Here is a 27,578-nt window from a genome sequence, read left to right as displayed (position 1 = left end):
ATTAGTGCAGAAAAAACTATTGACAAATTCTGCTCGGCCTTGAGCGTGAGCGGATTCGACAATGGGTGATATTTGGACTTTGCACTCTCCTAGAAATGAATTACATAACCGAATAAGTACCTTGAACTGGGACTATAGCCAGTCCAAAACGACCGCCTCGATGGGTAAAAAATATGATGGACAGTTTTATTCTCTAATAATTTAACATAAACAAGAAATTATATTTCAAAAATTTCCTTTTTTTTTCTCGTGGCTGATTCATCACAATGATCCGTATGGATGAAATTCTGGGTGTGTGCTACTATGGCAGAGGCATTAAATATTCTTTTGTCAATTTTTATCTAACAGCCTAAACAAAACGAGTTTATTAACTTTTCAATTAATACTTGCAATTGTTTTTCTTCGTTCGTTTTTGAACTATCACCGAATAGCAAAGAAAGAAGTTCCCCTCCCAGGCTATGAACGAGCAAAGCAAACCTTAAATGCGCGAATTTTCTGAATTTGCTTCGAAATATGAAAGATTGCTCTCCCAAAACTAAAATTGATAATAAACTCACATGAATGATCACTGCTCCGTTGGACTAAAGTTGAAGTTTCCGATGTCCATAGATTTCATCTTTATACTGAAAACTTCCAAATATTAGCGTCTTGTGATTTTAGCACCTCAGACAGCCTTCGACATGTGTACTTTGATAAAATGTGCATTTACCTCAAAGCCTTTTCTAGGAATTTTAAAACAATAGCCATTGACGTGCGCGTTGTTTTCTGGTGAAAACCAGCTTCTCCGTAAAAGGTTTTCTAGGAAAAAAGTCTTCAATTTTTAAGATTAAATACCTCCAACAAACACACCCTCAATACCCCCTCTAGGCTTTACGCCTCGCCAGCTTTGCAAAAGCTAACCTTGGACTTTAGCACGCCATGAAGGGGTAATTCTTGGAAAGCAGACTAATTGGATGATTCGTGGTCATAGCATTTTAATATTTCTCCGAAAGCTCGACTTTTATTTATGCGGCTAAAGGTAATTTGGCGACTAAAAAAATCCATCCTGCCTCCCCCTTGAAGCCCTACCATTTCGAGATTTGCTCTCAATTTTAGGCAGATTTCTCGACTAAGGTACAAAACGACCTAAAGAGATTAAAAGTGATTTGCTCTCATTGACGCCCAGCCAATGAAATATTCGATAATTTGAGGCTGGAGTAGAAATTTAAGGGTCCCAGTCATGGGACTGTCATCAGTTTTACTCCATAAACAATTCCTGATCCTCCCCTCCCTCCCAATTCCTGAGACAAATCACTAAGACGAAATTTGATTGGTTCGCTTCAGTTTTAGCTCGGTCAAAACCAACATCCCGAGGGACGCCTGGCACTTAGAATGGGGTTTTCTCGGAAACGGAATAGCTTGTGGCAGTTCCCGGAATGAAAAATGTAGTTTTAAACATGTATTTGTGCTTCGAACGACAATTGCTAGTTTTCCCACAACGTTGAGACATGAAATGTTGACGAAATCTAAGAATGGGTGTTAATGGCGGTCCAGAAGTTTGGAGAAGAGTCAGGGAAGCTTGTACACGAAGAACTTGGCCATGGTCTCGTTCAACTTCCCTTAGGGAAGGAAAAGGAACTGTAATTTTCGCGTCGAGTCACGAAGATTTGACTTTCGCATACCGTCCAAACTTGAGCGTTAGGGTGAGTTGAGCTTTTCTTCACGTTAGTTGATCGAAGGAGTTTCTTTGTTTCGGTCTAAAGTTCATGTAAACACTGCCTGCGTTCTAGAGTCCTCGTGACACGATCGATAGAAATGAAACAGTAACTTACGATCACGTACGGTGTTGCTCCAAGTTGAGTTTTAAATGCTTCGTTTCGAGGTTTTTCTGAGAACTGGATAACGTGTTACCCACGAAATACCATAGTCGTTTTTCTGTTTTGAGAGCCTTCAGCAAAAATAGTCCCCAATTTCATAGTGAACTCCTATGTTTTAGATTTTCCTCCTGGTGGTGACTCGACTTTGCGGTTTTTAGGTACATTTAGGCGCGTTTTAAACGATCTTTGCAAGTTTTTCGAACATTTACATTTAAATTGTTTGATTGATTTTTTAATTTATGAATGGCCGTCTCTTTTGATGAGCTCTCGATCTTTTACGTTCCAAAACGTTTTGACAGCTAAGAAGTGACCGACAGTATATATATCGTTAAATGCAGACTGTTTAGCCTCTCGATCAATTATGGAATCAGTGCATAAACTTAATTAGATTATTCGTGTTTCCAAGGGATAGTAACAGCCATCAGCATTCTACCACGGAAGTCAAACATAACTTAGTGCAACACCTGTTACTTAAAAAACAATGTGGTTTAGAAACTCATCGCAATTAAATGATTTTGTGTCTTCATTACCTGTTTTGGCAAACTTAATGGTGTGTTTTTTTTGTTAGTTTCATAATCTAATACATATTTTGAGCATCAAATATCAAAGGAATTACTTCTGAGATCAACAATTCTCGGAAAATCTTTTGTTTGTGCAATAAAAGTGGTGTTGACATCTGTTCCATTATTTAACACCTAAGTTTAGAGATGTCACTATTGTCCTATTGATTAGAATCCTATACTCTGATGTGTTTTTTTGTGCACATATATCTGCAGCAAACTGAAAAGACTGTTAGCCTTCCAAACCTACTATTCTGCTAGACTATATACTGCTTGTTATCACAATCCTAAATCTGTTAACAATCAATTGCTTGAGGAAATAGCACTTAATGAATTAATGGCTTTGATAGCAAATATGCATGGTAATTAGTTCTTAGAAAGATAAATGTTTACAAAGGTGGCTTTATTTCAATTCCTAGAAATGTATTGCTATTTAAAGAGACCTCTAACCAATGGTTTTCCTCTGAGACCAATCAAACTCCTCCTCTGAAAACATACTAATCCTCAAAGGTGACACCTGGGTTTTCATGCTTGGCATAACATTCCTAAACCCTGATATCAAAACACAACTTCTCCTCTTTTCGCACTCTACTTTTCTTGAAGAAGAATTAGGAGAAGTTGGTCAATATCAAAAGAACTTATCTTGTGGTCTGTGTGTTTGAGTAATAAGTTAAATTTCAAGGAGAAATCTGCTGTCAATCACATATAGGATTGAAGAGGTTAGAGGGGATACTTATTAAATGAGCATTGTGGGTGGTCACCTGTTCTTCCGAGAAAAACTCTTAGAACTGTGTATTATGCCAAACAAAAGGCTTCTTAATAACTGATTTTTTTTAATGGTTTCCCAGAATTTTTTACATACTAACTTCAGACTGGAGGGTACCGGGGGACTGATATTCAATTTCATCATGGGATTTCAGTTGTATTTATCTCTCCTACTATTTGTCTGCCTACCAAACAATTTTTTTTTTAATCTGAGTTTTGAAAATCTCGCATTGGATCAACCAGTAATCACCTAATTGTTTTTTTCTTTTATTCTCATTACTTGTCACTTGTCTGCTTGATATTGTATCAATATTGTAAGGAGAAAGTCTATCTTGGTCATTCACTTAAGATACTGGTAAAGGGAAAGTTACAGAGCTTCAGAGCAGTGCTCATTTGACAGGTCCTAAAAAGGAATAAACAATTTTATCCATGCTTATTAGACAAGCAGAGCCTAAGTGCAGTGGGTTGACTGTTGTAATACGTTTGTTTTCTTTTTCGCACAGGATGTCTGCACAGAAGCAGCCCAGATACTCAAAATCTCCCCAGTTGCATTGGATTTTTTCACCTTGGTTTCTGTAGACAGCAGACATTTTCTTAATCCAAACAAGGTGCTTAATGAGGCTGAGTGTACCAGCCAGGTTTACTCATTCAGACTGTGTATCAAAGCCTGCCATGGCCTAGAGCTGAGGGACATTGATAAGAAAGCATTTGAATATTACTTTCATCAGGTGTGTGTTGCAATTTTTTGCTCATTTTTCCCTCATGTAATAATTGATACATTAATCTTTTTTTTAATTTTTTATTTACTGAATAGCTGTAAATTGCTATGAATCAGGGTTATTAATTGTCATTTTTATACATGCCTTATTATAAAAAATGTAATTGGTCAAGAGCATTCAATCGATATACAATAGCACAAGAAATTGACCTGATAAACCAATGTATGCTGTGGACATTGAGTTATCATGTCAAGTTCAAAGTCTGCGTAGTTTCCAATCCCCTCATCTGTGTAGTAATCTCTTGATAATTCATGATATCATGCAATTGATGTATGAGCTGAACTGAGAGGGTGGCTGAATAGTCCATTTTACAGTGGTGTGCTTGGTTGCCAAGCCTTCAAACAGGAATAAGGCTAAGGGTGACCTTGTTATGATACAAACCTTGCTGCTTTTCAAATGCGAATCACTTTGTTATCATGCTAACTAGATACTGGTCTCTATCACAACAAGTTCACCTTCAGCCTCACTCCAAATCAAAGGCTTGGACTGTAAAATGGCCTATTGAATTACGCTTTTGTATCAAGCATCTATGGCATGTTGCAAAGCAGCGCTCCCTTTCCAGATGTGCCCTGGGCATTCTCCAGTAGAAAAATAAGAAATTTGAAATTCCCTTAAAGGTACAATCAGTCAAAAATTAGAAATTTGAAACTCCCTGAGAGGAAAAATCAGTCTAAAAATACTTCTTTTAAGTCTTAGATTACAATTTACAAAGTAGCCAGTGTGAAATGATCTAACAGCTAGCAGATATCTGCCATTGAAAGCAGCTAAAGCAGCTCTTGATCATTGAACAAATTCTCCTTGTCAGCGCCTTAAGAAATGTAGGACAGTGTGGAGAATATATATACTGATGTAAGGGTGTTAGTGGTAAAACCTATATATACCATCCACAATTTCAATGAGAGTGGATTTGCTCTTAAACAGCAAAATTGTTACTTGTGGATAGACTTTTTAAACTGTTATTTAACATACTACATTCACCAAATGTGCTTTGCAGTGTCGTAGAGACTTCTTGTCAGGTGCAATAGGAAGATTTGATAATCCTAAAGATTTTGCAGTGTTGGTGATTTATGAAATCATCTATCGAGCAAGACAACCAAAATCACCAGTGCACCCAAAAGTTGTGATTGAGCATCCGTAAGTAATTTTTTTTTTACAATTCATGCATGCATAACTTGACTTGTATCGATGATTAGACTCTATCTTACCTATAATTGTAAAATTCCAAATTGAAATGACTGTACTCCAAATCAGCAGGTTAACCCTTTAACTCCCAGATCAATTTTTTAATTGATCTTACTGTTAACCATACAATTCTTATGTTAGTTCAGAGAATTTAGTATTGGATCAACTAATTATCCCCAAATTGATATTTTTCTTTATTCTCATCTCATTTATCTGCTTGATATTGTATTGATATTGTAAGGAGAAATTCTGTCTTGGTTACTTGTGGGAGTTAAAGGGTTAGGAACTCAGGCTTCTTTTACCAACTTCATGAAATAATGGCCAAAAGCACTCAATCTATTGCATAATTTACTCTTGAATTTTTGAGAAATTTAGTACCTTTAATAAAAGTTGATAGTTAAATCTCACAAAATAACCTTTAATCCTTTGACCTCTAACTGTGACCAGCATCTAATTTCTCCTTACAATATCACCCCTGATTCACACTGTAAGGTCACAAGAATAAAGGAAATGATCACCAACTTATAAAGCTCTTGATCTTCAAACAAATTCTCCTTGTTAACATCACATGGAACTTATGGAGAATATGTATACTGATGTAAGGGTGTAAAGGGCTAAGTTAAGTAATTTTTTCATGCAGTTAGGTGACCTCCAAAAATACCAACCATACATTTTTCAGGGCATTAAGATTTCTTTTATTCATTTTTAATTTTAAATTTTGTTTAATTTTGTCAAAAATATTGTTTTGCTAATTGAATTTATTAATAATTGATAGGGTTCGTTATCGAATTAAATCATTACTACGGAGAGGGATATTTGAGGAATATTCCCTGAATGAAACACAGTCATTTCTTAAGGAGAATCTGGAAAACTATGAGTCTCTCAGAGAAACCCAACTCAAGATTCAGTATATCAGCACTCTGGAAAAGGCTGAAGACTTTTTTGTGCACAAGTTATCTTTTGAAAAGGTTTGTTCTCAACAGAAAGTGGAATTAAACTGTATGGGACCTGAAATTTAAGACAGAAGTGGCCACTGTTGAGGATGTGTTCAAAAGTGATAGAAGTTTGTCATGCAGTGAACCATTCTTCGATACAAGACCTTCCCTGATCTTTCCCCATTAAAAGTTTTATTATCACAAGAAGCAGAGCACAACTTTGTTTAGAGGGAGACTGGGGTCCTATGTTGGGATAGTATTGATCTGCTCTTCTTAAAGTATTTAAAATATGCAGTCTAAGGGAATATTGTGTCAGCTGTTTAGTTCTTTGTGCCCCTAAGAGTGACTTACAATATCACCCCTGAATTGAACAATAATGTCGTGGTATTAAAGGAAATGATCACCAACTAAAGAAGCTCTGATTATTAAACAAATTCTCCTTGTTAGAACCTAAGGAAACTTGTGGAGAATAGCATGGAGAAAATGCCTACTGATCTTAGAGTGTAAAGGGTTAGTCAAGTACGGATATATAACTGTTTATATTCATTTTAAATTGTTTCTTTGCACTCTTAACTCATATCAGGTCAAATCTTATGACATAATGGCCTTTGTGACCATAAAACTGGCTTGAATAATTTCCTTCCCAATCTGTATAGCCAGAAAATTGAATTAATGGTCGCATATTCATTCACTTCACAGATTTACCAGAATGAAAATGGGAGCAGTCATAGAAAGTTTGAAGTTCACATCAGTGCATTTGGAATTAAGAAAAAAAGAAAAGACATTGAAAACAGTGTAAGTTTCATTTGGAAAGTTCATATGAAAACTACAATTCAAACCTGTATTAAGTGATCACTTACAAGGGGTGGTGGGGTGAGTGCTTAATACATGTTGATGGGTTAATACAGGTTTTATAGAAAAGGGGTAGGGTAATAAATGATAAAAACAACCTTTTCTGCCATAATTGACCACTTGATGTACAAAAACTCACTCACAAATGCTTCTAACACTGATTTTGGGAGATTATTCTCAGTTTTACTTGGTGGTCCCACTTTGAGTGACTGTTGAATGCAGGTGGAGGACAAGATAAACAGGCTGTTGGGACTCAGTATTTAAAGGGTGACCGTGACTGTTCAACAGAGGTGACCCCTTAATATAGGTGAAATTTACCATGACGAAGGGGACTTCCATGACTTCAGGACTTTTAAAACTGACCACTTAATACGGGGTGACTGCTTAATACAGTGCCACTTAATAAAGGTTTGGCTGTTTATCAAACAATGATGGCAAGTTATATATCATTCTCGGTAAACAATTTTTCTGGTTACAAATCTGTGCTCTTGTAAGGGTCAATAAGTATCTGAAGGATTTGGTCTTAGAAATATGTGGTGCCCTGTTTTTAAACTCCTAGAACTGATCAACATGTAACTTCTCTTTGCTCTTCCTGTAATTCATCCAGCAGACAGGTTAGGAGAACAGACAAGCTTAATTATCAGCTCTAGGGTACTGTCTTGATATGACACCAAATTCTCCTGTCTGATTTACAAGGAAATGTAAGGGAGTAAGAGGGGAGAATTGCCCACAGGATCTTAATAGGTCAAAAACTTCTGATGAAAGGGAGTTTTATTACTTGCTTCAAGACAGGAGTGGGCAGCCTGTAGCACATTGAGTCTGTTAGAGCACACCCCTAAACTGAGGTTTTTCCCCAACTTGGAATGGTTCTTTTTCAACATTCAATTAAATTGTTATGAAACAGTGTTCTCCTATTCAAGCGGTAACTGGAAAAATTTACTACCAGTAACACCTCTTGTTACTGCTTAAAATTGCTGGGAATTCTTGAAAATTCAATAGTTAAAAGGATTGCTCTAGCAGATTGAAAATTTCTTTTGCCTGTCATCCATTAAAACAAGGGAGAACACTGTTTATTAGATCATATTTGAAGGAAACTGTGTTTCTGTGTTTGTGGGCTGGTGAAACACCTCTAATAGATGATTCTTAACTGTTCATTGATTGTATTCAATTTCAGAATCCTGAGCCTATAGTGGAAAAGTTTTATGATGTAACAGAAATACAATTCGACCACATGACAAACCTCTTTAAAATATTTCGAAGGGATGATCATCCAGAGGTAATTAGGACAATTTAACAATGTAAACATGGCATATTAACCCTTAAACTCCCACAAGTGATTAACATGTAACTTCTCCCAATAATATCCAAGGCATTCATTATTCAACAAACAGGTAATAAGAATAAGTCACTCAAACTTATCAAGTAGAATTTGTTATCTTGATCTAACACCAAATACTCATAATTAATATATGAGGAAATGTGTAGCAGCTAGAGAGGAGAATTAACAATCAGATCTTGGAAGTTAAAGGGTTGAGATGTAGTCTTTCTGAAAGCAGTCCAGTGCGTTTCTGTTTGAAAAATTAATTTCTTTCAATTTTTCCCAGTGAGTCCATTTTAGTCTAGAAGTATTTGAAACCAATGTCATTTTTTGGTTGGCTCTAGTCAGGGAACAGGGACTTGCCGCCACTTCTTAGTCCCTCAACCTGGGGCAGGAAAACTCTCTTCTCTAATCTCTCATCCTCATTGCCACATCCTTCAAATAAGTGCAGATTTTATGTCAATGGCAAGTTTCAAGCAGCCTTAGGATTGATAACCAAGTGTTGTTCCGGAAAGGAGCTCTTTGGGGACTACACAAATGAACTTGGGAAAGCTTTATAGATCAAGCTAACTTTCACTCCGTGGTATCTGTAGTATCTGTAGTATCTGTAGTATCTGTAGTATCTGTAGGTATGTTCTTTGTGAATGGTAATTCAAGGCTGTAGCTGACAGAGGGGCAATGGACTCAATGGTCCCCTCTCTCTCAAAAAAATTTCAAGCAATTTTTTTTTTTTATGCCATCTGTCCATGGAGTTCTGGGTAAAAAGTTTGAACCTAATTAAATATTTCCTTTGAAAGGTGGTTTTTGCAAGTCACTAGTTTTGGAAAATTGGCTTCTACAGAGCTCTTTACCTCAAACCTTTGCTTTGTTGCCCCCTCTTGGCCAGAAAAAAATTTTTAATTATTGCCTAGCTTGTAATTGGCTTGAATGGGTCTTTAAAATTTTCAGATATTGAAAGCAAGTTCCACAAATGATGCATATTCCCTGATCACTCTCATCGAGGGATATTACAGACTGATGGTTAACCAGTACAAGCTGCTTCTACAAGGTTAGTAATTTGCTGACTGGAGGAATGAGATCTTCTGGGTTTTGCTCCAAATCTGTACATCTTGACCGAATTATTCTGTTGTAGCTAAGGATTGAACTCTTGGAAATAAACAAAAAAAAAAGAACCATTCCTCTGTAATGACACATTTTATGTTTATTTCTGTTTGTTTATTTGTATGTTTGTTTTCTAGGCTCCAAGAACTTAAGTCCTGCTATACTTCATGGGCCTATCATGTAAGTGAATGTCTTAATTCAACCCTTTGACCCCTAAGAGTGACCAGCATCTAATTTCTCCTTACAATATCACCCTTAGATCACATGTTAAGGTCACAAGATTAAAAGACATGATCATCAAATGAAGGAGCTTTTGATTGTTAAACAAATTCTCCTTGTCAGCACCATACCTTAGGAAATGCATACTGATTTTAAGGTATAAAGGGTTTAAACTACCCAGTAGATTAAGACCGGGTTCTTGAGTTTTGTTTTGTCCTAGGGCCATGCTATTCATGCTCCTTCTGTCATAATAATTTCTTAATCATCCTTTCAGGCGTGACAGAGCCTCAAACCTGCTACTTAGAGGAACAGTAGAAGGAGGAACCAAAGATGGCTTTTTCCTGCTACGAAAAAGTCGAGAGGTCTATGACAGCTATATACTCTCAGTCTGCGTTGCAGAGAAAGTCAGGCATTTTGTTATCAAATTCATTGCTGAAACTGGAATGTATTGCTACGAAAGTGACTCAAGCAAAGGATTTTCTGATTTAAAGGGGCTGGTGGAACATTACAAACGTTCAGCAGTGAGTTCATTATTTTACCAGCAAAATAAATCATTAACCCCTAAACCCCCAAGAGTGATTAGCATCTAATTTCTCCTTGCAGTATTACCCTTGAATCACACATTAAGGTCACAAGAATAAAGGAAATGATCACCAACTAAAGAAGCTCTTGATTGTTAAACAAATTCTCCTTATCAGCACCTTAAGAAATGTGTAAAGTTCAGTATAGAGAATGTGCATACTGATGTTAGGATGTAAAGGGTTAGCAGAGGAATCAGCAGAAGGACTTATCTGTTTATGAAAAAATTTAAAATGAAATTTTAACTGCTGCATTTAAAACGAATTAACTAGCTAGTTATTTATGACCAAACTTGAAATGATTAAAGAATACTTATGTTTAACTTGCATTCCACTCCAGGATGGACTTCCTGTTTGTTTGAAGCAGATGCTTCCACCAAATTGTGAAGGTGATATTTTTAATTAACACTGACAGCAACAAAGGATTATGTTAAATTGTTGTCCAATGCCTTAAGGAGCATGTACCTTCACAAACTTACTTTTAGTCTGTAGAACAAGGAACAAAGATATATATATTTAAGTAATGTGTTGTTGATTCTGAAAGTTTGTTTTAGACCTAGAATTGAATTGTTGCAATTCCACAGATGGTTCTGTGACCTGTGACAATGGATTCTCACTTATCTTAAGTTGAAGTAACAGACCCTTGATTTTCTAAAGCATTGGATTACTTTTGATATAAAATCTGTGAGAACATCTCATGGTAACCTAAAATATTCAATTTATGGCATTTCCATTGCATCTTTCAGTGTTGGGTAGCAATTGCATAGCAATATTTGGTGTACATTACACAATATACAGGGATGTAAAGGGATGTAAAAGGAATGAAATGCCCAGAGAATAAACATTTTTCAGCCCTTGTAGGCAAGGTATTATTTCTTACCTCAAGGGGGTATATACCAAATTTAAATGGTTCCCCTTAAAGTTGAAATGTTGAAATTGTAGACTCCAATTGCACACACAGCTGTTAGGTATTGAATTTTTATAGCCAGTAGCTTCAATTGTTTATTTTTCTATTAGGTTTTGCAGCATTGCTTGATAGACAGGTTTTTACACCTGCTGTACCAGAAGTTCGTCTCCTTGATTCTTCTTACCAACTACAAGACTTGAATCTGGATGAAGAGACATATTTGCTATCGGTAAAACACTACAACTTAAAGTAATTTTATAATTTTACAATACTATACATTTCTTGATCAGTAGATAGAAACCTTGAACATTCTAAGTCTTGTTTGATTTATTCTCCCACTGACACAGCACCACAGTTTCCTTAGAAACTTACTTCCTTGTTATCCATGTGAATGGCAGATGAAAATTGTAAAATTTCTTGCATGTACTTCTCTGTCAAACTTCATCATCATTGTCATCATCATCACTGTTGTTGTCATCCTCATTATCATTGTCATGGAAATCATTTATAATAACACCTGTGCAGGATAACTTTTTATGAAAATAGGTGATTCACCTATGCAGTACTCTCCATGTGGGATGGACAAAGTAATCAACATGATTTCTTGTCTCAACATTTCATATCACAGTGCTAATATGCTGGCTTTAAACCTTTTGTATATGTAACAGGGTGAATTTGGTGAAGTAAAGAAGGGTTACTGGGAAAGAGGAGACGAACATTTTCAGGTGGTCTCAAGGGCACTGATCAAACCTCTGGGAAAGAATGTAAGCTACTGTTGAGAAATCTATCATGTAGCAAGACTTATTCATTGTATAACATTCAATTACTGCACCACTTACTCTTTTGACAAACTTCAAAGAGCTGGAAAGCAGATTTGCTAACTTAGAGCAGTCTTTGGTTGAACCTATGGATAACATGTGGTAGTTAAGTTTGATCACCCACATGAATGAAGTCCTGAGAAGGAATGTTGTGGGTGATGGTGACTGACATTTTAGCAAGTGACTCTGATGATGACTTCCATTTAGGTTGTTGAAATGTCAGTCATCACTAATGCCAACAGTCCTTCTGAGTACACTCACTGGGACAATCTACACTGTCACGTAGAACACACTTGCCTACAAAATTATCACAACTCCGAACTAACCAAGCCTAGTAAATGAATAATTTGTAACATCAAGGATAAAAGTATCATTGGATGATGATTTTATTATTTTATGTCCCTAGAAAATCTTTAGCTTCAAAGAGTTTATGACCAAGTTCACAGAGCTGAAGAACACGTACCTGACTATGTTTTATGGCATACAAGAAACTGAAAGAGCCTTGATCTTTGTATTTGAATGGGTACCAGAAGGTCCCCTTGATCAATATGTTAAGAATGAAAGGTAAATTGCTCTTTCAATTGATAAGTAATGGGACACATGACCTTAATCACCAGAATTTGCCACCCCAGTTGTTATTCCTTTAAATGTGACCATTTATAAACTGTAACACAGTGGCCCAATCCTCTCATGGATAGAAGAATGTAACCCTCTCTATCTCCATCCCATTAATTTCATATCCCCTTCCTCTCTTTTACTCCCCTACCCCCCTACCCCCCTTCACTCACCTTCAGCAAGGGAGTGTTGGAAAATCGGGCTCTTAAGAGAAGAGACATAGTGGGGCACTTCCTACATGAATATAAGCTACTTCATGTGAAGTTGTAAGACCAAGCATTCAATTCCTCCTTTCTAAGGCTCATCACTGTGCGGTAATACACAGGGTAAAGAAGCCATGCACATTCCCTACTGGCACTTCTTCCCCTGGACGTGATGCAAGCTGTTGAGATGATATAACTGAGACTTCTGGCTTCTTTGCCTTAAATTTGCCTGAATTTCATAATTGACTGAGTGTAATCACTCTGTCTATGGCTATAGCTAGTTCCAAATAGCAACATGAAAGAAGAAAAAGGCATGTGAAGGGTCTGATAAGAAATCTACAAATTGCAATTTTAAAATACACATTTAATGAGGGACCTTGAGGTTTTAATTTTGACATACACCCACCCATAAAAGCATTGTCCTATTATTCCAGATGGCTGTCTTCTACAGAGTGATATAGGCCATTTGATTTTCATCATACTCCAATTAAAAAATGATAACAAAAGATAAATTTTTGCAATAATATTAGAATAGTTGACAAATTAATTTTATTTTGCAATTTTTTTTCTGCAGCAGTAAAGAAGAAAATGGAATGACAATTTCCAGGCTTGTTTCATATTTAATGCAGATTGCAGAGGGGATGATGTTCTTGCACAGCAAGGTAACCAGACAAGCTCAGCCTATGATGGTAGCTTCGTATTAGATAATTCCAAATTTAAAGTTGTTTTAGCCAAATTATCAGTCACAAGAGTGTAGTATTTGTGGCCATCTGCAGTGAAAACCACATTAGAGCAATTGGATTTTTTTAAATTTTATTTCATTCAAAGAGTATTAATTTTTACCTCATTCTCATCCACTCTATCATGATGTTGTTATTTCTCATATATTTTATTATTATTAACTTATTTCTTAATTCCAGGATTGTGTTCATGGTAGATTGTGTGCACACAATGTACTAGTCGTTGACTCAGAATGTGTCAAGCTCAGTGATTTCTACCTGATACAACTTCAAAAGAATGGTCACAGCTTCTATCATGGGTCCCAAAGTGGACACAGGTGAGAGGCTTTGTGATGTGTTTCAACACTCCTGTCTAGTGCCTTCATTAGGGGTGATGATGAAGGTACATGACAGGAGTATCAAAACATTGGGTCTTTGAATTGTAAGTTCTCAGTTACTTTCATGAAATCTGTAAACCAGAGTAGCATTAAACTATATCCAAACACTCTCCTTTCTAGTACCAGAGGATCATGCCATGGATTGGCAAAAGCAGTAGTTTAAGGCCTCATTTTAACTTTTGTCAGTTTTATCTAAAATGCTACTGAAGGACAACATTCAACAATTATCAAAATAAAGCTGTCTGAGGTCCTGTCCCAGCCTGTTTCCGAAACAATTAGAAACTGGAAAAGGCTAAGGAAACGTTGTAGAACTTGGAGGATAATACTTAATACTGTCTAAAATGTTTTTAAAAAACCATACCACATGTTTGAGGAATACCACAGTGCTGCAAGTTGGTGTTAAAATTATGGAAATACTACAAGAAAAATTGTCCAATACCGCAATACGGCAAACCCCAATGTTCTGCCTGTTACATCATACTGAAACAGTTACTGTAACAGTTGTGCTTTACCTTTAACTTTACCTCCAACATGTCTTCAATAGTTACTGTTGGTGGTCACCTCAGGCTTTGCTCGACAAGGAATTCACCAAGGAAAGTGACATCTGGTCCTTTGGAGTCACAGTCTGGGAATTGTTTACAATGAAGAAGCCTTATCATTGTTCTTTCACAGACCATGTGTTGTCTTATGAAGAGGTATTTAAAATGTTTGTCTTTGAAAATACTTTTAAGCCACTGGTGACATTATAAAGTGAAGTACATTGCTGCAAGTCAAAATATCAATGTAACAAGGCCTGTGCAATACGATGTCTTAAAAGGCAAGAGAGGTTCATAAATAAAACATTTATCCTGTTCTCCATGACATGGCTATTCTAGAAGAAATGCTGCTGTATGAGCTTCCCTTTTCCTTCAAGCAGTGGTTAACAATTTATAATTCAGTAGAGGCAGCAGAACACTTTGAAGTGTGAGGGGCCAGAGGTATACTTGGTTTCTCAAACACAGGCAACACCACAGTCATACCACATCTAATTTTGCCGAGCACAAAATTATCCTGATGAAACAATTTGGAGAGATTTCGAGACTAAATATTTTGTCAAACTAATTTTAAGCTGCATTAGCAATATTGTCGGCACTGAAGTGTTGGGGGGGGGGGGGGGAGGTGGAGTGACTTAGGTTGAGCCCCTTAAGTTTTGGATGGGAGTGATGAAGCCCCCCTCCCCCTTGTTCCACCACCCATTTTTTGAAGGAATTGTCTTGTATTTAAAGCAATGATGTTTTTGAGTGAAGGAAAACACCATATGGAACTTCTTGTACATGTATTAATCACTTAGTGCTTCACATTGTCCAACCAATATCCCTTGACAGGTGAGGAGTCGATATATGGCAGCACATTATCTTGTTCCCAAAAGGTGAGGAAAAGTCTTTGTTGGGCCCTTTATGCAAGAAATTCTTTCACTAATAAATATTCATGAAATGAGTTAATTATACTAGTATTTTGAATCATAAGTTTAAGATTCCAATGACTCTAAAAATTATGTTTCAGCCCAAACTGTCCAGCAAGTGTGGCAAATCTAATTAAAAGATGCTTTGCTCCCAAACCAGAGGTTAGCATAATTATGTTTTTTTTTCAAATTTTATTTATTAATAAATGTTTGTGTTGAAAAGAAAGTAAAGTTCTTGCTCATGTCTTGTAAGGAAGGGCTGATGCTCTAAGGATCCGCTTTAGAAACTCTCTATGGTGGCCTTCTTAAATTTCTTCAGCAACTCAGTGGATTGTGATAAAACTAGGTTATTTTTATAAGACATGCTCTCTATGGTGTACGAGGGCATTTACATATATTAAATTTCATTGAAACCCCTTTAATTAATCATTACTATATTACTGTCTTACACCCCACAGGACAGAATGTGTTTCAGGGATTTGGTGACAGAGCTTCGATCACCACAATTAAGTGAGTCAATCATGTTATCTGACTTTCACTGCTGATTTTGGTGCAGTCTGCTTTTCTAGTGTCTAAGAGTACTGAGTTTGACTTTGATTGAAGATGGCTTACTACAAAAATTAACAGAAAAGAAGTTTTTACCAGTCAAAGGTTATAAGAGGGATGTTCTTTTTAGGAATGTTTGACACTTGGACATGTAAGATGTCTAAGTAACGACAATGGGGCTAACTTTAGAGGGTTTGCCTAGATTTGCAATGGATTTAAAATGGATGATATGTTTTTATTCCCAGTATAGTTGATACAGGTATCATTTTGTTGTCAGCATAATTTCATAGATTTTGTTGTTTTCCCTTTTTGTTTCCTTTTAAATGGTGATGAATTTCTGAGATTGTTCAATTAAATTTATGCCCTTACAAATGAGGTAGCAAAGCTTTCAGTGCTGTAGTTGAATACAGAAATAGTTTTTATATGTTGAGGGACACACCAACTCCAAGAAAAGTGACCTAAATATTTAACAGAAATTTATTTTGTTTCTAGTTTCTGATGATGATGCTTCCCAGATCCTCCTCCCCCCTGATTTCATGGAGGTGGAAGATTGGGAAATTCTGTCATCTTCTGAGAATGAATTGGAATTACAGGCCATGCAGACAGACTCTCAGGTAATCTTAACCAGCAAAGATCTTTTCTCTGCCATAGCATACCTTCCACAAGTTAAGAAACTATTTATCTCATTTAATTCAATGTGATCAGATCCCTGCATGCCCTGATCAACACATGGCTTCACAGTTCATTGGGTATAGGTAAGATAAAGTCTGCAACTCATCCCACTTTTGGTAGCATGAAGCCACTAGGAGTGTTCATTGTCCCCACTGGATGGGATGCTAGGCCAGCATTTCATCTGGCATCCCTGACAACTTGCCAATACCCTTTTATACTTCTGGGTGGAGAGTGGCACTCTGAAAGTGAATTGTTTTGCCTAAGAACACAGCACAATTACCCTGCCAGGTCTCAGAGCTATCTAGACCTTTTGACCCAGAATCCAGTGCACTGACCATTCAGGCACCACATCTTCCAGTTCATTATATAGTGGCATCAAAGTAGTATCTGGGAGGCATTGGTTTGAATCATATCACGGCCAGAATTAGCTTACTCTGTGATACTAATTTCCCACACTGTGCATAGAAAGGGTGTAGCATGGACATATACCTTGTAATAGAAAGAACTTGCGACCTTTGAGATTCTTGTGGTACAAAACTGATTTGGAAGGCTTTGACATGTTTTTTTATTCAAGGCAAATTTCATAGGTTGGATCTAATCTATATATTGCCTTTGTTTGGTTAGTAAGTATTTGTATTTTTGATGTTTTATTCTTACTATCAGCTGCATCCATTTGATCATGCCAGTTTATCTAAATTGCAAGTTGACAGACAATTGGAAAATGCCCCTTTTCAGCCAAAAATCAGGAAAGTCCAGAGTGTATCAATCATCTGCTAAAAATCTGTACAAGGTCCCAATTTGCTAATTTGGTGTCATCTCTCTTCTTCTAGGTCTCCAATGTGGACTATTCTTGCCTTCCTGGTACTGACGGTGGTGAAGACTACAACACCACACTTCCTAGCATTTCATTAATCAGCAGCATATCCCTCTTCGACAATGCAACTTCAAGGAAGAAAAGCCTCTCAAAGACCTTTTCCGTTCCTGGTTTGACATCTGAAAATGAGTATGAAAGTTCTTTACCATCCAGGGGGCTAGAGAATTTAGATGTTATGAGACAACGAAGTGGCACTGGCATCAGTTCTTGTCCTCCATCTCTCCAGACTAGCAATGAAGGATCACTTGAAAGAACAGGACAGCAGATGGAGCCCACTGAGACACAAGAAGAAGCAAGATATCTTCCAGCTCCCTTGGCTGCATTGCCAAGAACAAACCAACAGACAGTTCTTGTGTTCAGGAATGGTACAGAAGACCTTACTGAAGCACAGTCAGAAGAGACAAGCAGCAGTGACAACTGCAGTAACGATGATGACACAGCTGGAGCTGAGGCTTTAGCAATGCAGTCCTTAGGGAAGCACCTCATTATGTCAGACCTTGATGAGCACCTCCATTCATCAGCAGTGGATACAGAATTTGAAATGTTCTCAGTTATTCCTGATGGTGATGTTGATCAAGGTGATGAAGAAGATGTTGAGCAGTTATCCGAGTTTGGTTCATCTATGTACATCAGTCTTGAAAAGGCTACAAAGGATAGCTCAGTTACTAAGGTTGTCCAGCCTACATGTCATACAGAAGAGCAACATGGGAAATCTAGAGCTGGGTCATATGTTACTCTTATCAATGGAACAAGAGGATCAGAACCACAAGATAAACCAAAAGGTTCAGTCTTTTTGCAATTTGCATCAACAGGCCATGGAGAAAATGGAGTCAGTTCTTCTCCTGTTCAAGCCACACCTCTACCATCTGCTATAGTCAACATAGCTGCAACAAGTGAAATGACCCAGACTACTGAACATCAAAATGTAAAGGAGATGGTTGATTCCCCATATCAGAGCCACTCAACAGCAAGACAGAGTCAGCAGCAAAGGTTTACAAATGAACTTGTGGCGCAATTTTCCAGCAGCAATGATCTTCCAGAAGGAATCAAGCATTCGGATGATGAAGATAGTGGACTTATCACAACTTCTTGCACATCACCAGATGAGTTTTTAGCCTCTTTTACTAGTAATTGTGTTACAAAAGAGACTGAATCATTTTCTCTTGAGCTGTTGTCAGAAATTGATAATTGTTCACTTGAGGAAGGGTTTTCCCCCTTAATTACTGACCTGCAAGAGGAAAGTGACATCAACAGTGCAGATTTTTGTGGTAATGCAGAACTGAGCCTGGGTAAATGTTTTCGGGATGATACTCTGGGATTATATGCAAATAACATACCAGATCAGTCATGTGAAGACAAGGACAATATCCCTTTAGATTCCAAGTTCCATGAAGATACAGAGCTTGAAGGTCTTGAAGGCTTTTCGTGTGTGATGGCTTACAAACAGGAAGAGGATGAAAACAAGCAAGAAGATAGAACTAGAACTTTAACAAAGAGAGGGATTAGTGGGCATGGTCTAGAATTCCCAGCATTAACCGATCCATTGGCCCCAGTAACTGAGTCAGCTTGCTTTCTTCTGCCAGAGATGATGGAAACAAACTCTGAAGAGGGGAGTGAAGATGAAGATGCTGAAGACACAGAAAATGAAGACACTTCATTGCATCCAGGTCTATTTGAAAACACCATCTTGATGTTTGACCAGGCACAAGAACATCTGGAAATGAAAGAGTTTACCCTGAACAACCTTTCAAAAGAACAGGATAAACCATCTGAGCACCTTGATTTCAAAGAAGACCACTTTGTGGGCCAGATTGGTGAGACAGGAATAGAAGACACTTGTTCACTTAATGATGATCAGGAAGCCAGAGGTGGTTTTGAAGAAAATGTTTCAGAAAGTCATGATTACAAGAAAGAGAGTGACCTGAAAGGTATACCAAACTTTTATACATTTACAAAAATTTACAATTTTCAAGCTTCTTAAGCCCTTTGATGCCCACCACAACACGACCTAGCTCAATAATATATCAACCTTTTTTTACCCAATTTCAGTCAACCTTTTGGCCTCTAATTCTCCTTACAATTCACCCTCAAATCACACATTAATGCATCAATCAATTTGAAGCTTCAACATCCGCCCTCTGGGGAGCCCCCCTGGGCATTTGAACTTATGAAGATTGGTTTGTTCAATTTCCCCCCACCCTGGGCCTCAAATACCCAACTCAAGTACTTGATTTGGTGGTCACTTTTTTCCAAAAAGGCAAAAGAAGCAACCATGACCTTCTACACATTGACCTAGCTTTCAAACCTAGACTAGTAGACCTTTTCTTCTGAGCTATTTACTCACAGAAGTTAACTATTTGCCTTTTAAAACATCTGTATTTAAAGATATACCACCTGCAATATTATGCTGAAAAGACTTGACACTTCAGGTTTAAATTCCCCACACCAGCCAGGCAAGTTCAAATTCCCCATCCTGGGCACAGATGAGGGTCAAATTACAGTGGGTTGCCTGGGGGGGGGGAATGTCAAAGCTTTAAATTGATCAGTAAATAAGATCATGAAAATAAAGGAAATTATCACCAAATAAAGAAGCTCTTGATTGTGAAACAAATTCTCCTTGTCAGCACCTTAGGAATGTGTGAAGAACAGTATGGAGAAAGTGCATAGTGACATTAGGGTGTATAGGGTTAAAGTCTGGTCATCTCTTTCTTTCTGTATTAAAGTTTTTAGGTATACTCTCCTGACCATTATTTCTTGTCATATAGTTTAATGCCAGGAAAGTTCTTTTCCTTTTGTGTTTATTTTACATGCCACCTCTTATTTCTTTACTATGCAATCAATGCTTCAACAGGTGGAATCTCAAGACATCATGACAGGAAGGTAGAGGGACAACAAGGAAGACCTGTAAATCCAAGTTACAAATTTTTCGCAGATGAATTGCAAGAGCCATTGGATTCCTTCAGCCACTCTTCGTCATCTGACGGAATCTGGCCCTCCCGAAGTAACATGGGATTTAGGAGATCAACAATCGGTATGCAGTCTTGCTGTCAAGTCTATATTCGTTTTTAGATATAATTATATAGAATTTAAACCCCTCTTAAATACCCTTGCATGTATTTGATGCAGGAGAGGTGGTGGCCTAATGAGGTAGGGGTGCAAGACCTGGCCTAGTCAGTAGGTTGTGTTCTTTGGGGAAGTGCTTTTTTTGTGCATTGCCTCTCTCCACCCAGGAATATAAATAGGTACTGGCAAATTGTGTATGAATCTTGATGAAATGCTCGGGGAGAAAACTTACTGTGGAGTGGCCTCTCATCCAGGGGGGAGTAGATACTCTTAGTTGCTTCATGCTAAGGAACCGGGACAGGCTTTTGCTGGGTGAGCCACTGGGCTCAAGTGCAGACTGTATATTTGTTTTCAAAAGATTGTGTCATTATAATTGTTACAAACATTTACAAACAGTTAGTGAAAAGCACCATCATGATGATAAAATAGTCAGCAGAATTCGTACTTGCTGTAAGTTCAAGAGCATAAAAGTGTTTTCTTTTTACCTTTAATCAAGGTTCAACCTCTTCCTGTACAGAGGAACCTCCAACTTTGGATTTGAGCAAGATTCCTGCTCAGCTTCTCATACCATCTGAAGACTTGAATTTGCAAGATATTCTTGGTCGGGTAAATTGCCCTAATTTCTCTTTCCTCTCAATGTTTTTGTTGCTTAAATTTGTTCTTCTGTTCTTCACAAGAGTGGAAGAGAAAGTTGATCTTGTCTTTCAAAAATCCCTGACAATCACTTGTTAGAATTGTCAATGGCTGATATCTCTTTCTTTGTTGCCAACAAACACAGGGTCAATTTGGTGAAGTCAGGAAAGCAAGCATTGTATCCTCGAATCAGATGGGAACTCCCAAGGTAATTTCAACAACAACCATAACAGTGATTTAGTCAAAGCATTGTTAAAATGGCTATAAAACTTGTGACAAGTCAAAACCCTTGTCACTCTGTTAATTTGCTAGTCATGCAGTATTGTAAGATTGTTAAAAAATGCTCTTTTACAATGTAACTGAAACATATCTGAGTAACACTTAAATTAATGAATATGTACCTTTTCTTATCCACCCTAACATTAGCATTCATATTCTCCACACTTTTCTTGTTAAGTTTTCTATGATACCAAAAAGGAGAATTTGTTTGACAATCAGGAGCTTCTTAAAATGGTGATCATTTTCTTTATTCTCATGACCTTTATACACAAGTTAAGGGTAGTACAGTAAAGAGAAATTAGATGCCAGACCCTCATAGGGGTTTAAGGGTAAGTAGTAACTTATTGATTAATATTGAGAGTATGTCATTAGTCATGATCCATTCTACTCATGAACTTTTCTCCCTTAGAGAGATGAAGTTGCTGTCAAGGTACTAAAAGACAAGGCATCACTTAAGGACTCTACTGACTTTATCAAGGAAGTGGAAACAATGGTTCTGTTAGCATCAAAACAGGATTGTAAATACATTATCAAACTTCGTGGAGTCTCCAAAGGTAAATTAAAAGGATCTTTTATCAACAATTTTTCCCTACTTGAAGATTATTTTGCATCACACACATGCATTATTTGATTTCAACAGGTGCCAGCCTAAAACTTTAACCCTTTAACTCCCAGATCAAATTTGTAATTCTTCTCACTGTTAACCATACAATTCTTTGAATGTTAGTTGAGAGAATTGGATCAATATCAGTATCTGGGCAACTGCCCACCTACCCCTCCCCTAAGTCAACAACAGTCAACTGAGAACAAGTTGAGGTTAATGTTGGGTTAGGGGAGGGGTAGGTGGGCAGTTGCCCAGAAACTGATATTAATCCAGAGAATTTAGCATCAAACCAATTAATTATCCCCAAATTGATATTTTTCTTTATTCTCATTAGTTATCTGGTTGATTTTGTATTGATATTGTAAGGAGAAATTCTGTCTTGGTCACTCATGGGAGTTAAAGGGTTAATAGACCAGTATCCATGTTTACTCCTGGAAGTCATTGTGTCCAACAACAAGCCTTCCATTGCATTTTTAAGCACATGAGCATCCATTATGAGACTAACTGTGCAAAAAATTAAAACTAGAATTATGTGTCCCACATGACTTGTGTTGTCTGTTGGTGGGTACTGACACCTGTGTATTGCCCAATATCTGCATTGCTCAGATTTGATTCCTAATATTTCCTGCAAAAATTTGACTCAGAGATAGTGTAAAGTTGGAAATGTTATCTCTTATTTCAGATGAGAAAGGAAAACTTATGCTGGTGACAGAGCTTGCTCCACTGGGAGCTTTGGTGCAGTACTTACCCAAAAACAAGGTGGGATACAGATTTACATTAAAATTTTCCCTTTTAGAACAGAGAAACTACGTAACAATTTCAATGTGGTTTAGCCTGCTGAAGCAGATCGGTACTCACTGATAAAGTTGATTTTCTGACCTAGAGGAAAGCTATTAGGCAAAGTCTATTACCAGTTTGTTTAATATGTGGGGGCGATGAGTTACTTAAAATTATTCTACTAGTGTTTATTGATGAACAAATTCCTTCTCAATTATAAATATCCACAAAAGCCTTTGGAATTCTGAATAAATTATGATCTGCAGGCAAACTTCTTCTTCTAGTCTTGGCCAAATTTAGTAAATTTTTGTAGTAGGTAATTAAAATAGAGCAGAAATTTTATTCTACCGGATATTATTTTAATTTGCCTATCAATTACATATATATGCACATAATTCAACCATAGTCCATAAATACTATATTTGTTTAACCCTTTAACTTGTTATAATTTTTTGATCTGACTAAAAATTCTCATAACTAATCTATAAGGAAATGTCTAGCAGCTGGAGGAAAGAAGTAACAGTCAGATCTTGGGAGTTAAAGAGTTAACAGTGAAACAAAATAAGAAGAGGTTGATTTTGAGATAATGACTGTACTATTTTTTTCTCAAAAGGAAATTCTTCAAACACCACAGCTCCTTGAATTCTGCTTGCAAATTTGCAAAGGAATGAATTACCTGGTATGCCTGAATGATTTTCTGCTGATGTTACCTAGAGACCTTTAGACATTTAAAAACAATAGACTTTTCACTCAAAAGTAAGATTACAAACTTCAAGGTTCCTTTGCATGCTCATTAAGGAATATTAATCTTGTCTACGATTTTGAGAGAAGTCTGTCCTTAGATGGTAGAAAGCCTAATTGATCAGGGCATGCATGGTCTGTCATCTAGAATCTTCATAGCATGAAAGGTCTGATAGCCCTCCCTTACAGATATGTGCCCTACCCTTTCCCTTTCTTCAGATAAAAACTCTAGCATTGTCATGTCACCTTTGGGCTTTGTAGCTTTCAATTTGAAAAGAAATTTCTATTTCAAAACTTGTATCAGTTTCTGGTATCAGCATTAAAAACCATTGGTTTTCCAACATAAAAAAATGCCTACTTTACCCAGAAATCATTTAACCTGGGCAACAATCATGTTCCCATAAATGTGTTTTAAAATAGTCCCTCACCACCACTGATAAGAAAGCTATTGTACCCCTCCCCCCTGAAGAGGCTCATTAGTCAATTTTTTGGCCAGTTATTTGCAGTGCTTCTTGGAGTGGAGTATTTCTAGGAACAGTTATGCTTTTCAAAATGTGAGATTGCTACAGGTCCAAATGAGGACTTTCCTAAGCCTATTCAGGATACATTGGAGAGGAAGATGTGAATTAAAACATTTACTGCTTTTAGGAAACTCAAAAACTACTTCACAGAGACCTTGCTGCAAGGAATATCCTGGTTATGCGGGAGGACCTGGTGAAGATCAGTGATTTTGGACTCTCCAGGTTGGAAGAATACTATAAACTTCAGGAATCCAGCAAGGTGCCTATCAAGTGGTAAGAGAGCAATTTTTTTAATAAATTCATTTCTTTTGTAAGGAAATGTGATCTTCTGCTTTTGAAGTAATAAAGTTTGATCATCTGAGCGAGTGTAGTCCTGAGAAGAACTGTTGTGGTCAGTAGTGACTGACATTCACCAACCTAAGCAGTATTTTTTTCTTTTTCTTTTTTTGACTCTGATGATGACTTCCACTAAGGTTGTTGAAACATCAGTCACTACTACCAACAACAGCCTTTCTCTGGACTGCTCTTGACCAGACACACATTACCTCCAGGTTCAAACTATTTACTGTCAGGTATAAAGGTTGTCTTATAATAACTGACAGAGGGAGCAAAAATTGGAGAAACAACTGCTCTTATTTTAACACTTTTGTCATTCAATTGTTAATCCTTTAACTCCTAAGATCTGATTGTTAATTCTCTCCTCTTGCTGCTACACAACTCCTTGTAAATAAGTAATTTAGTGTTAACAACTGAGTTGAAAATGTAAATTGATCACTGTAAGGAGTTAAAGGCTGATGTTTCAAGCATTAGCCCTAATCGTTGATCGCTTTGACCATAAAAACTTCTTCCTGATAAGTTTGAGTATTCTCATTAAGCATTCACTAGAAAAACTATGGATACCATAGGGAGAAGTTACATGTTACAGAAATTTTGTGCCTTCCTCTCACCCCTTCAGATGCGAAACCTTCACCATGGGAAAACAGTAGGAATCAGACTTTTTTGGTCAAAGAAATTCTCAGCTGGTTATTGAAACTAAATTTGTTTATTCTCTAATTGACATGCACCTAAAAGTTACTTTTCAGGACCTCTGACTGAAAACCTTGGATAACTGCCCCACAGTTTTGCTTTTCACTTTGGGTTACAAATTTTTTGCTTGGTAAATTTAAATTCTCTATTGTACTCTTCATTCCAGGTATGCACTGGAAAGTTTGCTAGAAAAACGATTCACAACAAAAAGTGATGTCTGGAGTTTTGGAGTGACTATGTGGGAAATTTTTTCCTTTGGGGAGAAACCATACAAAGATGTTGAAAACCACAAGGTGAGAGATGAGAAATGTCTTTTGCTCCTTGCTGTCTGCCATACAATTGTTATGATGCTAAGACTAAGAGCATTCCCTTTTTTTTCACAGAAGTAAACTCACTGCAAGTTAAAAAGAATCAACAAAAAAATTGATATTTGTGTGACACCTGAAACTTTGGGAGTTAAAGCCACACAAAAAGTAGAAATGACAGTAGTTGCACCTTATTGAAATTAATATTTTATGTAATTGAAAATCACTCAGCCTAGCTTGCGAGGTCAAACTCTGTGGCTTAGCCAGCTCTGTAGTCCTTACTTTTTGTTTGCCTCAATCCCTGAGTTCTGTACAGCATGCTAAAATGAATCAACCCTTTTTATGTTCTTTCTAAAATAAACTTAATTCTTCTTTTTTGACCCACAGCTCTCTGACTTTCTAGAAAGTGGAAATCGACTACCTTGTCCACCTAAGTGCCCACCAAAGGTCTACAAAGTCATGCTCAATTGCTGGATAAAACATACTGGAAAAAGACCAAGCTTTTTCCTCCTGGAAACAACATTTTTTGAAGAATTACAAAAGGATTACCCTCTCAGTGGTTAATTTTGACATTAGAGGGCCAGGATTTTGGCTCCCTCCTTCTTAAACATCACGCTATCTATTGAAATAGGAGAAATGCCAGAGTTGTGGGTAATTGCCATTTTATCCATGCCTCAGAGGATGGTTTCGAGTCCAACTTAGTGTTTATTAGATCATGAAACATTACTATAAAACCGTTATTTACAACCATGACTGTTACTCAACTGTCGAAGCCACTCATTACTTAAAGACACAGGCTGCATCTAGTAGATAGCACAGTACGTCTTGCTATCACTTATCCCCTGGATAGCCATTTATCTATTGGGTAGCATCATCCACCCTTTGATTACTTGGTACCAGGTCAACCTTGTACAGAGGTAATGTGGTATCATCATCTGAGTTGATAACATAAATTGGCCACCGTTAAGAGTTTCAAAGCTGACATTTAGAGCATTAGCCCTTAACTCTTGCTCTGATAAGGGGCTAACACTTGAAATTTCAGCTTTGAAACTCTTACGGGTGGCCAATTTCTGTTTACTTATCAACTCAGTTGATGATAGCAAGTTACCCTGTTATACTCTCCCACATACACAGCACCACAGTTTCTTTAGAAACTTACCCCCCTTAACTTGTTATGGTCTGGTGTAACAACACCTCTAGCAGCTCTTACCTTTAAGACAATACTGTGTTCAAATTAGAAACCAAGGTAAATCAGATCTCTCAGTCCATATACAGATCTAAAATATCTTAGGTGAAGATTTTATTCACAAAAAGGTCCTGTGCTAGAAAATAACACACAACTTCTCTGTCCTACCTCTTGACCATTAGAAAAAGACCAATGTTGCAAATATTGGTACCAGTTTTCAGCACCCATGTTTCAATTATACTACTGGCTTTAAGTATGTTCATTTTACTGGATCCTAAATTGTGATTGACTACCCAGATAAGTCACACGGTCAAAACTTCACTCCACTCATTTCAACTAGCATCATACATCATCAATGAAAATACAAGTATCTAAAGTTGGTGGCTACAATTCAAGCTATCAGAATGTTTTGAAACTTGCAACATGGTTACAAAAATGAACAGAACTTGCAACATTCAAATTACAGAGGAGTGCTATAACAAAAAATTTAAAGAGAGAAAACTAGCAATTTTTTTGTCCATTTACTTGTTCTCAATTTTCCCATTGAGGTTGAATCCCATTAAATTCACTGTGTTTGTTTAAATTTAATTACATTTATTAATATGCTTATTAAGTAGCTTGAAATTTACGATGTTCCTGCTTAATTATAGTATCAGTTTGAGTTTTTTAATAATTAATATTTTAGTTTGTGGAACCATCACCAAGTGTCAAGTGCAATGTATCCATTTTCGATTGTATTGAGTGTGTAATATGTATTAGAACACAGTCTTGTTAATTTTGACTGGAGTGTAAATGTAAGTTTTCATACAAAGCACAATGCATAGAAGAGCTGGAATGCTTTTGTGATTATTAAACTGTTGTTTCACAGCCATATCGTCAGTCTGTTGTTTATTAAATTTCATTGTTTGTATCCCATTGAAGTTATTCATGTGTAATTTTTACTGCAAATGTTTTTTCCTGAGTTACTTATTAATCTTACAAGAAAAATTAATCCATACATTATTTTTGTTTGACTCTTTAATCCCAATAGTGACTTCAGCATATAATTTCCTTCTACAATATCAACCCTGAGACAAATTTGAAAGTCATAAAGGAAATGATTACC

The 27,578-nt window shown here is 36.9% G+C and overlaps 1 protein-coding gene across 1 annotated transcript; it reads left to right on the top strand.

Annotated features, from left to right (window-relative positions):
• Positions 1-1,382: 1,382 nt before the first annotated feature.
• On the top strand, positions 1,383-27,384 carry LOC131798565 (uncharacterized). The gene is made up of 30 exons (XM_059116267.2): positions 1,383-1,682; positions 3,685-3,909; positions 4,955-5,094; positions 5,918-6,110; positions 6,777-6,872; positions 8,104-8,205; positions 9,196-9,295; positions 9,486-9,528; positions 9,842-10,088; positions 10,486-10,534; positions 11,163-11,281; positions 11,721-11,816; positions 12,277-12,434; positions 13,263-13,350; positions 13,609-13,745; positions 14,350-14,500; positions 15,170-15,213; positions 15,348-15,408; positions 15,705-15,756; positions 16,285-16,406; positions 17,295-19,266; positions 20,190-20,369; positions 20,898-21,007; positions 21,180-21,242; positions 21,723-21,867; positions 22,600-22,676; positions 23,308-23,373; positions 24,084-24,229; positions 25,149-25,275; positions 25,675-27,384. The coding sequence occupies exons 1-30, from the start codon at positions 1,512-1,514 to the stop codon at positions 25,849-25,851; spliced, it is 5,457 nt and encodes a 1,818-aa protein (XP_058972250.2). The 5' UTR covers positions 1,383-1,511; the 3' UTR covers positions 25,852-27,384.
• The last annotated feature ends 194 nt before the right edge of the window (positions 27,385-27,578 follow it).

Source organism: Pocillopora verrucosa, chromosome 7 (assembly GCF_036669915.1).
Source record: "Pocillopora verrucosa isolate sample1 chromosome 7, ASM3666991v2, whole genome shotgun sequence".
NCBI classification, from domain to species: Eukaryota; Metazoa; Cnidaria; class Anthozoa; order Scleractinia; family Pocilloporidae; genus Pocillopora; species Pocillopora verrucosa.
This window is presented reverse-complemented; position numbering and strand designations above follow the sequence as displayed.